Source organism: Plecotus auritus, assembly GCF_963455305.1.
Source record: "Plecotus auritus genome assembly, chromosome: 8".
Lineage (NCBI taxonomy): Eukaryota > Metazoa > Chordata > Mammalia > Chiroptera > Vespertilionidae > Plecotus > Plecotus auritus.
The window spans coordinates 33,983,576-33,995,605 of record NC_137782.1 but is presented as its reverse complement, the minus strand read 5'-3'; the positions used below and the strand labels follow the sequence as shown (position 1 = coordinate 33,995,605).

The window sequence follows — 12,030 nt, the reverse complement described above, 5'->3', positions numbered from 1 at the left end:
TTCCCACTTGCTACTTGGATAGAAGAAAACAGTGCCATTTGGTTATGTGTGTGTGCTTGGCAAGCTGAGTAAGAAACTCAGGACTAAATAAGAAACTTATATTTTATTATTATTACATCTTTTATTTGCATACACATTATCAAATCCCTGCTTCTTCTATTCTATCGGCTCTGAGCTCCCTCATTTTTCAGTAGTTGATGATGTGTTGGGGGAAGGGATGTAAATGAACTACTGTTGAGCTAATGTAAATAATGAGAACCCAATGACTAGGCAACACAAATAAGCATGACTTTTTTTTAATCTTTATTGTTCATATTATTACTGTTGTTCCTCTTTTTGCCCCCCATAGCTCCCCTCTACCCGGTTCCCACCCCACGCCCTTATCCCCCCTCCACCCCCGGTCCTCATCCATAGGTGTATGATTTTTGTCCAGTCTCTCCCGCACCCCTCACACCCCTTTCCCCTTGAGGATTGTCAGTCCACTCTCTTTCTATGCCCCTGATTCTATTATATTCACCAGTTTATTCTGTTCATCAGATTTTTTACTCACTTGATTTTTAGATTCACTTGTTGATAGATATGTATTTATTGTTCATAATTTTTATCTTTACCTTTTTCTTCCTCCTCTTCTTAAAGAATACATTTCAGCATTTCATATAATACTGGTTTGGTGTTGATGAACTCCTTTAGCTTTTTCTTATCTGTGAAGCTCTTTATCTGACCTTTAGTTCTGAATGATAGCTTTGCTGGGTAGAGTAATCTTGGTTGTAGGTTCTTGCTATTCATCACTTAGAATATTGCCACTCCCTTCTGGCCTGCATAGTTTCTGTTGAGAAATCAGCTGACAATCGTATGGGTGCTCCCTTGTAGGTAACTAACAGTTTTTCTCTTGCTGCTTTTAAGATTCTCTCTTTGTTTCTTGCTCTTGGCATTTTAATTATGATGTGTCTTGGTGTGGTCCTCTTTGGATTCCTTTTGTTTGGGGTTCTGTGCGCTTGGACTTGTAAGTCTATTTCTTTCACCAGGTGGGGGAAGTTTTCTGTCATTATTTCTTCAAATATGTTTTCAGTATCTTGCTCTCTCTCTTCTTCTGGCACCCCCATAATTCGGATGTCGGTACGCTTGAAGTTGTCCCAGAGGTTCCTTACACTATCTTCATATGTTTGGATTCTTTTTTTGCTTTTCCGGTTGGGTGTTTTTTGCTTCTTTGTATTTCATATCTTTGACTTGATTCTTGCAATCCTCTAGTCTGCTGTTGGATCTCTGTCTATTATTTTTTATTTCAGTCAATGTATGCTTAATTTCTAGTTGGTCCTTTTTCATATCCTTGAGGGTCTCACTAAATTTATCGGCCTTTTCTAGAAAATTCTTGAAAAACCTTATAACTGTGGTTTTGAACTCTATATCCAGTCATTTGCTTTCCTCCATTTCTTTCATTTCTGACCTGTTTCTTTGTCTCTGCATTTTGGCTGCTTCCCTGAGTTGATAGAGTGGCTTTGTGTGCCAAGTGTCCTATAGGGCCCAGTGGCTCAGCCTCCCCAGTTACCTGACGTGGACACTCTTGGTACACCCCTTTGTGGGCTGTGTGCACAGTCTTGTTGTAGTTAAGCATTGATTGTTGTTGGTATCACTGGGAGGAATTGACTTCCAGGCCAGTTGGCTGTGAGGATCAGTTGTGTCTACGATGGGAGAACTTTTGTGCTGGAAACACCCTTATGGGTCAAGACTTGCTTCAGTGGGGCTTTGGTGCTCACTGAGTCTGCTTCCTGAGTGTGTCCCTTATGGATCTGAGGAGTTGTAATCTGGATAGTCCCACTCTGACCCCTGGGTACACTGGCTCTTGGATCTCCAAGGAGGTGCTAATTTAGCCTCTGCCTGTGGCCACCCAGCAGGAGCTACGGAGAGATCTGCAGATTCCTCTTCTTTGGTTGGGTTTTGGAGGTGTCCAGAAGAGGCCCAGCTGTGAAGCAATGCAAGCTGCTGTGGGGCCTTGGGCCTTCTTTTGGATGTTCTGGGTCTTTCTGACTCAGCTGCAGTTTGTTAGGTAAGTTTAGTTTTCAAAGGGTCAGGCCATTCATATGCAAAAGCCTCTGCGCACAGCTTGGATGGGGCAGAGTCTCAGGGCGGAGCAAACAGCAATGGCTTCCCATCAGCCCTGCCCTAGAGGCCCCGGGTCTCAGTGTCCCTTGGTAATTGCTGCAAGCACCTCTGAGAGAAAACTGCCCTCGAGTTCCGCCCGCTGCCAGACATTCCAGTTTCTCCTCCCCGTATGAGTCTGGGTCCCCAGAGTCTCGCCTGGAACTGGGGTTCAGAGCATTCGAGAGCTTGTGTCTCCCTGCGGATTGAAAAAGCCAGCCACGTACTCAGTTGCCGTACCTCTGGACTTTACTTCCGCAGCTCCTCTGAGTCTCAGTGTGCTTTTCTCTTCCCTTCTAGTTGTAGAATTTCCACTTAGCCAGCCTTCCTGTGGTTCTGGATGATGTCTGTTTTGTCTTTTAGTTGTAGTTTTGAAGTGGTTGTGCAAGGCGGCAAGTTCAGGTGTTTACCTATGTCACCATCTTGGTTTCTCTCAAGCATGATTTTTTAGTCATATCCTTAAAAAATAATTTGTGCTGCTACTTCATTCTTTTAATGATGATTAAAAAATAGTGGAACCCTAGCCCGGTAGCATCGTCCTGTACACCAAAAAGGTTGCAGGTTCAATTCCCAGTCAGGGCACACACCTACGTTGTGGGTTGGCCCCCCATGCCATTCCAGGACCCCCCCTTTGCCCCCCCCCCCCCCCCGCCCAGTCAAGGTGCCCACAGGAAGCAACCCAACAATGTTTCTCTCTTACATTGATGTTTCTCTGTTTTTCCGTTCCTCTCTCAGATCAATAAACATCCCCTCAGGTGAGAATTAAAGAGAAAAGAAAAACAGTTGATTCTACATCTTTAGAAATTGCATGGATTTATTTTAAGGTGATAGGATGTGAATGATCAGAAGTGTGTAATTTATTGTTTTCTAGGAGTTTCTTTTGAATTGTTTACATCGAGATCTGCAGGGTGGGATAAAGGATTTATCTAAAGAAGAAAGATTATGGGAAGTACAAAGAATTTTGACAGCCCTCAAAAGAAAACTGAGAGAAGCTAAAAGACAAGTGAGTAAATTTATTATTTTTGGTACATTGTGTTTATAATAAAATATAAAAAGAATGTACTAGGATCTTTCATATACTCTTTTATTTCTTTTAAAAATACAATATATACACATTATTTGAAGCGAAGGTCCTGATGGGAAACTTATTTGTTCAGAAGTTCCCAGTTCTAAATTACTGATTCTTCAGGTTGGTATCAGAGAAATGTTTCATTTGAACAAATTATTTGACCAAGAGATGTTTTGTCATTTCCTGGTTGGTTGTACCTGTAAAAGGAGCTTCCTAAGCATGAGAAGCAGTTGGAGAGTGATACTTTCACTGGGGCATTTGAGTCAGATCTTTGGAAATGCATGGAGGTACTAAAGATCAGGAGGGATTTCCTTTACGTAGGAATAGGAAGAGTGGCATGTGACTCCTGATAAGTGTGGGTGCATGAGTCAGACTTTTGATCTCCCCTGTAGTTTAGTGTATGTTGCTTGCTCTGGGACTGAGTTTCCCAGCCACACCAAGGCTGACTCCAAATTTCTGGACCCTCTTACAACCTACATGCCAATTGAATGGCAGGATCCAAATAACACTGCCAAGGAACACTAGTTAGTGTTTATCAGACTGGGAGAGCATGATTGCTGGTGGGTTGCCATTGTGGTTGTCCTAAAAGACAAAAGACAACCCAAGGACTTTTGTTGTTTTGAGGCTAGAGATTTACATTTATTTGGAGGATAACTTTGTCATAAAAGAAACACTCAATAATTTCACTTACATGTGGAATCTAAAGAACAAAATAAATGAACAAACAAAACAAATAGACTTATAGATGTAGAGAACAAACTGATGGTTGCCAGAAGGGAGGAGATTGGGGGACTGAGTGAAAAAGGTGAAGGAATTAAGAAGTACAAATTGGCAGTTACATAGTCGTCATGGGGATGTAAAGTATATATAGGGAACATAGTCAGTAATATTGTAATGACTATGTATGGTGCCAAGTGGGTACTTGAATTATCGGGGGGTCACTTTATTTTTACACGTGAACTCCAGGACTAGCCGAAGCCCTCTGTGTACTAGTATTTTTCTTCCTTCTTTTCTCCTGTTTACCAGATTATCTTATTATTTTGCTTCCTATGCCTATTTTTATTATTGTTGTTATTCCCCTCATGATTCAACCTGGAATTGGGTTTCAGACGACTAGCCAGGCCTCATGGTTGTAATTGTTAACGAGGTAGCATTGCCCATGTCTTTAAATGAAGGGCCTCTGACTTAGAATAGAACTAATGTAGGTTTGGCTTTTATTTCTCTTGCTTCTACATATTTCTTGGTTAAAGGAATCATGATATAAAACAGAGTCAATAACAGAAAGGAATGGATTACCATTATCAGTTTTTCTTGATGCTAACTTTCCATGCCTGCTCATTAATTCACAAAATACTCAGTCTATCAAGTGTTTTTCAACTTTAAGGAATAAATGACTTAAAGATAAAAGTAAATAATCCTATATAATAAAAGGGTAATATGCAAATTGACCCTAACAGAATGACCTGGGAATGGCCAGTCGCTATGATGCACACTGACTACCAGGGGGCATATGCTCATTGCAGGAGCTGCCCCCTGGATGTCAGTGTGCTCCCACAGGGGGAGCTCTGCTGAGCCACAAGCCGGGTTGATGGCTGCGAGCACAGGGGCGGTGGCAGGAGCCTCTCCCGCCTCCTCGCAGCGCTGAGGATGTCCGACTGCAGCTTAGGCCCGATCCCCTGGGGAGTGGGATTCAACCAAAGAATGCATAAGTAAGCGGAACAACAAATCAGTGTTTCTCTCTCTCTCCTCACCCTTCCTCTCAAAAATCAATCAATCAATAAAAACCTCCAAAAACTAATAAGTGAATTTAGCAAGGTTGTAGGATATAAGATCAGATATATAACAGCCTATTGTATTTCTGTATATTAGCAGTGGACTTTTAGATATCGAACCTAAAAAAAAGATCTAAATAACAGAGCAGTATATCTCAATATTGTTAAGATGTTAGGTTTTCTCAAATTGATCTGTGGATTCAATAAAAATCTAAACAGGTGGGTTTTGTAGAAATTAACAAGTTCTTCTAAGATGTATATGGAAATACAAATGACCTAGAGTAGCCTAAACAAAAACATTAGAGGATTCACACTGCCTGATTTTAAGACTTGCTACAGTAGTCAAGGATAGACATATAGAATAGAATGTCATAAATGGACCCACACATATAAGGGCAATTAATTTTCTACAAAGACGACAATTCAGTGGGAGAAAAATTTTCTCTTCAACAAATGGTGCTGAAACAATTGGATTTTTATATGCAAAAGAAGAACCTTTCATTAAAAATGAATCATACACTAAGATCTAAAGAAAACTTCTAGGAGAAAACACAGATCTTACTGACTTGATTAGGTAGTGATTTGTTAAATAGGACTCTAAAAGAAAAATTTGATAAATTGCATTTCACCAAAATTTTAAAATGTGCTCTTCAAAAGACACTGTTAAGAAACTGAATATACAAGCCAGAAGCTGTGTCAAAATATTTGCAAAAAACACATATCTGATAGAGGACTTGAACTAAAATCTATTTTAAAAAAACCCTCTTACAGCCGGAACCGGTTTGGCTCAGTGGATGGAGCGTCGGCCTGCGGACTGAAGGGTCCCAGGTTCGATTCCGGTCAAGGGCATGTACCTTGGTTGCGGGCACATCCCCAGTGGGAGGTGTGCAGGAGGCAGCTGATCGATGTTTCTCTCTCATCGATGTTTCTAGCTCTCTATCCCTCTCCCTTCCTCTCTCTAAAATATCAATAAAATATATTAAAAAAAATAAAATAAAAAAAAAAAACCCTCTTACAACTTAATAGGAAGACAAAACCGTTCTTTTTTTTTTTTTTTTTTTTTTTTTAGATTTTATTTTTCTAGAGTAGTTTTAGGTTTACAGCAAAATGTGAGGAAGGTATAGAGAGTTTGCATATATCCCCTCCCCAACACACATGCATAGCCTCTGCCATTATCAGTATCCCTCACCAGAGTGGTACATTTATTACATTAACAATTCAATTTTAAATAGGTAAAAATTTGAACAGGCAGTTCACCAAAGATGATATACAGATGGCAAATAAGCATGTGTAAAGATGTTCAACATCATTAGTTATTAAGGAAATACAAATTAAAACCACAATGAGATAACACTACACAACAACCAGAATGGCTAACATTAAAAAAAACCAAGTGTTGACAAGAATATGGAGCGACTGATACTCATATTGCTCTTGATAGTACAAAATAGTAATTTTGGAAAGCAGTTTGGCAGTTTCTTATAGTTAAACATATGGTTGTCATATAACCCAATGCCACTTCTAGTTATTTAAGAAAGTATATACCCACCCACACAGAGCTTTTACAAAATGTCCATAACAGCTCTAGTTATAATTGGTCAAAACTAAGTAGGACCCAAATGTTCATCACCTGGTGAGTGTATAAACAAATTGGGGTACATTCACATCATGGCATATTATTCAGCAAACTCCTGATACAAACAACAAAATAGAATTGTTAAAAACATTACGCGAAGTGAAAGAAGCCAGAGAAAACAGACTACTGATTGATTCAATTTATATGAAACTAAGAAAAAGCAAAACTATAGCAATGGGAAGCAGATCCGTGGTGCCAGGGACAACAGATGGTGGAAGAACCCAAGGGTATTTTGTGTGGTGATAGAACTGTTCTATATTATGATTTTGGTGGTGGTTCCTTGGCTGTATACATTTGTTAAAACTAATTGAATTGTATGCTTAAAATCCCCACCAAGAAAAGTACCACAGAAGACAATTTGTGTGAAAGGGTTCCGGAAATGGTGAGCACACTAACCAGAATTGCACATTTTCACACTGTAGCTACAGGTTAAGATCCACATGTTATTTTCCAATTAACATTTCCTGTTAACAAATGTCCATTTATCCAGATGGTTCCTCTGATGGTTAATGTTATTTTTTTTTTCAATTCTAGTAAATGAGAAGGAAACTTCTAGAATGGTAATGGTGTGATTTGTTGAATATGTGTTACATATAGGCTGATCAGTTGTTTTTTTCATTTGTCTTACTTGACAGGAGTGTGAAACCAAGATTGCACAAGAAATAGCCAGTCTTTCAAAAGAGGATGTTTCCAAAGAAGAAATGAATGAAAATGAAGAAGTTATAAATATTCTCCTTGCCCAGGTAAGTTAAACTCTTTTTCTCTGTTCTGCAAGCTTCTTTTTTTTAAAAAAAAAATAAAAATGGTATATATTTAAGGTGTACAAAATGATGAGGTGGTATACACAGTGAGATGGTTATTACAGTCAGGTTAATTAATATTATCGCCTCCCATAGTTAACTTTTTCTTTTGTGATGAGAGTACCTGAAATTTACTCTTAGTACATTTTCAATATTCAACACAGTATTATCCTATACCAGGGACCCAGTACACGAATCCGTGCTCCTTGAAAGGAACTATGGGCTGTGAGGCTGCGGTGGGCACAGGGGCAGGTCTTGGCCCATCCTCCGCACCCCCACCAGGCCCGTCCTGCCACGGCCCCCGGTCCCGTCTGCCGGCAGCCCCGCTCCCGCCACCATCACTCCCATGCGCTGACAGGGTCAGCCCTGCTTGCACCCGCTGATGGCGTGGAGTGATTGGGGTCGGTATCAGCAGTGGGTGTGAGCAGGGCCGGCTCCATCAGTGGGTGCGAGTGGTGGCTGCTGCCCCAATCGCCCCTCAGGAGCAGGGGGAGGTGGAGAAGCCCTCGGGCGATCGGGTCCAGCAGCCACTGCTCCCACCCGCTGATGGCGCCTAGCGATCAGGACCAGTGCCAGGTGCCATCAGCGGGTGCGAGCGGCAGCTCTGGTGCCAGCAGTGGGTGCGAGCAGGGCCAGCACTGGCAGCAGGTGCGAGTGCTTGATGGGACTGCAGTGCCCGGGAGCAAAGAATTTTCAGTAACCACCAGAGGCTCGCCCCAATGACGGCAACCAGCGCCCCGCCCTGGTCTGGCGCCCCTGCTCACCTGCTCCACTATCCCATCGCAGCCAATGCCCACCATGTTCCACGCTCTGCTGCCTGCTGCTGAAGCCCGCCATATTCTGCGCGCATCCCCTGGTGGTCAGCGCACATCATAGCGACCAGTTCTGTTGTTCGGCCATTTGGTCTATTTGCGTATTAGTGTTTTATATATCCTAGATAATAAAAGCCTAATATGCAAATCAACCCAATGGTGGAACAACCAGTGAAATGACTGGTTGCTTTGACATGCACTGAACACCAGGGGGCAGACACTCAACGCAGGAGCTGCCCCCAGCCCGCAGGCCCCAGGATGGCCAAGGCGGGTGCCAGTGGGGGCCCCCCGATTGCCCCACTGGTCGCCCCACAGATCAGCCCTAATCACTGGCCAGGCCTAAGGACCCTACTCGTGTACGAATTTCGTGTACTGGGCCTCTAGTATAGATAATAAAAGCCTAATATTCCTCTGTGTATGTGTGTGCACACACCACTTGATCCATTTATGTGTTGCTGATTGGGGTTTTTTTTGTAGTTTGATTCTTGTGAATAATGCTGTAGTGAATATGGGAGTGCATATATCTCTTCAGTATCTTGTTTTCATTTCCTTTGGATGTATATTCAGAAATGGGATTACTGGAGAATGACTGTTCTATTTTTTGAGGAACCACCTGTTTTTCATAATGGCTGTACCAATTTATATTCCCACCAGCAGTGTACAAGGTTTCCTTTTTTCTGCGTCCTAATCGGTGTAAGGTGATATTTCATTGTGGTTTTGATTTGCATCTCCCTGATGATGAGTGGCATTGAACATGTTTTCATAAATCTGTTGGCCATTTGTATATCTTTTGAGATGTTAGGGCCTTTGCCCACTTTTTAATTGGGTTGTTTTCTTTCTATTGAGTTGAGTTCCTTATGTATTTTGAATATTAAACCCTTATCACATGTATGGTTTTCAAATATATTCTATTTATAGGTTGTCTCTTCACTCTGTTGGGGAAAAAAAGCTTTGCTACGCAGAAGCCTTTTATTTGATGCAATTCCATCTATTTTTGTTTGTTGCCTGTGTTTTGGGGTCCTGTCTAAAAAAATTGTCCACACCAATGTCAAGGAACTCTCCTACATTTTCTTGCAATAGTTTTATGGTTTCAGGTCTTACATTTAAATCTTTAATCCATTTTGAGTTTGTTTTTTTTATATGGAGTGAGATAAGGGTCTGATTTCATTCTTTTGCATGAGGAAAACCAGTTTACCAATATAATTTCTTGAAAAGATTGTTCTTTCCCCATTGGGTGTTCCTGGCACCTTAGTCAAAGATCAATTGACCATAAATGTGTGGATTTATTCCTGGGCTCTCTATTCTCTATTAGTCTATATGTCTGGTTATATGCCAGTATCATACTGCTTTGATTATTATAGCTATGTAGTATATTTTGAAATCAGGTAGTGTGATGCCTCTAATTTTATTCATTTTGCTTAAAATTGCTTTGGCTTTTTGTGTTTCTGTATGAGTTTTAGAATTGTTTTTCTATTTCTGTGCAAAACACCATTGGAACTTGGTAGAGATTCATTGAATCTGTAGATTGATTGCTTTGGGTAATATGGGCATTTCAACAATATTATTTCTTCTGCCCTAGCTGGTTTGGCTCAGGAGCGTCGGCCAACGGACTGAAGGGTCCCAAGTTTGATTTTGGTCAAGGGCACATGGGTTGTAGGCTTGATCCCCAGTAGGGGGCGTGCAGGAGGCAGCCAATCAATGATTCTCTTTCATCATTGATGTTTCTCTCTCTCTTGCCCTTCCTCTCTGAAATCAATAAAAATATATTTTAAAAATATATTATTTCTTCTGATCCATGAACATGGGACATTTTTCCATTTATATCTTCAAATTCTTTTATCAATGTTTTATATTTTTCAGTGTATAGATCTTTCACCTTGTTATATAAATTTATTCCAAGTATCTTGATGCTATTGTAAATGGAATTGTTCTCTTAATGTATTTTTCAGATGGTTTGTTGTTAGTATATAGAAATGCAACTGATTTTGAATGTTGATTTTGTATCCTGCAGCTTTACTGTTTATTTATTAGCTCTAACAATTATTTGGTGGAGTCTTTAAGGGTTTTCTTTATTTTTTATAAACTTTCTTTTTAAAAAAAGTTTTTATTGACTTCAGAGAGAGGAAGGGAGAGGGAGATAGAAACATCGATGAGAATCATTGATCGGCTGCCTCCTGCATGCCCCCCTAATGGGGTTGAGCCTACAACCCAGGCATATGCCCTGTGAATTGAACCTGCGACCTCCTGGTGCATGGGATGACCCTCAACCATCTTAGCCACACCAGCCAGGCTGTAGGGTTTTCTACATATAAGATCATGATCACCTGCTCTTATTTTTACCAAATTTGGTTACCTTTTATTTATTTTTTCTTATCTAATTCTGGCTAGGACTTCTAGTTGAATTTTGTCAACTGTTTGATTGCATCGATTGAGATATGATTTTTATTCTTTATTCTGTAATGTGGAGTATCACATTTATTATGTTGAGCTGTCCTCGTATCCCAGAGATAAATTCCACTGAATCATGGCATCTGCTCTTTTGTGGTGTTAGTATGTTGTTGAGAATTTTTGCATGTGTTCATCAGGGATATTGGCCTGTAATTTTCTTTTCTTATAGTGTCCTTGCCTGGCTCTTGGTAATGTTGACCTTGTAAAATAAATCTGGGAGTGTTGCCTCCTCTTCAGTTTTCTGGAAGAGAGGGATTGACGTTACTTCTTTGAATGCTTGGTAGAATTCACCTGTGAAGCCATTTCTTCTGAGTCTTTTTAGTTTGTTGGGAGATTTTTTATTATGGATTTAATCTCCTTCTTATTTATTATTGGTCTGTTCAGATTTTCTGTTTCTTCATGACCCAGTCTTGGTAGATTTTATGTTTCAAGAACTTACCCATTTCTTCTAGGTTCTCCAGTTTGTTGGTGTATAAATGTTCATAGTATAGTAGTTTCTTAAAACCCTTTGTATTTCTGTGGTATCATTTATAATTTTATTCATCTGATAAGTTTTAGTATGTTGTGTTTCCATTTTAATTTGTCTCAAGATACTATTTTGATTTCTTCTCTGACCCATTGGTTATTCAAGAGTGTATTGGTTATCTTATAAATTGAGAAGCTCATTTACAAAGGTTGTTTTTTAACATATTTTTATTGATTTCAGAGAGGAAGGGAGAGGGAGAGAGAGATGGAAACATCAATGATGAGAGAGAATCATTGATTGGCTGCCTACTGGGGACTGAGCCCGCAACCCAGGCATGTGCCCTTGACTGGAATCGAAACTGGGACCCTTCAGTCCACAGGCCGATGCTCTATCCACTGAGCAAAACCAGCCAGGGCTGAATCCATCAGTTTTAGAAATCCATATTCTGTTAAAGCAGAATATTTACTGTTTGAATATTATCTCTGGGGGCGTGATTTATGGAGGATGGTGGCTTGCGTGAGATTTCTTCTGTGAACATCTTTCCTGCACAGGATCTGCTTTAAGGTGATGCTGACACCAGCAGTACATCTGGGTTCTTCTCAGTGACACTATTGGAGGCCGGCCACCTTGGGCCCCAAATACTCTCCCTTTATTGAGAAAGGACTGGGAAGCAAAAACTTGAACTTTGGCTTTGTGCCCAGTGTGTAAGCCCCACAGGGACTCCTGAGTGGCATTTTATGTGTTGAGAAAAATCTAGTCATTCCTTCCAAGTAACTTAGTTTACCTTTTCTCAAAGGAGCCTTTTCTTGGTAATAAAGAAACAGGATCTTTTTTGGTTGTGCAGTACAACAAGCTTTCCCATTACTAGTGTGTTATGTGTATCAGGCTAAA

The 12,030-nt window shown here is 40.5% G+C and overlaps 1 protein-coding gene across 1 annotated transcript in view; it reads left to right on the top strand.

Annotated features, from left to right (window-relative positions):
- The window catches only part of RALBP1 (ralA binding protein 1), a 37,395-nt gene that overhangs the window by 21,678 nt on the left and 3,687 nt on the right, over positions 1-12,030 (top strand). The window contains exons 6-7 of the mRNA XM_080685941.1: positions 3,008-3,139; positions 7,249-7,356. Coding sequence (XP_080542067.1) covers positions 3,008-3,139; positions 7,249-7,356 — 240 coding nt within the window. The remainder of the gene's footprint in view (positions 1-3,007; positions 3,140-7,248; positions 7,357-12,030) is intronic.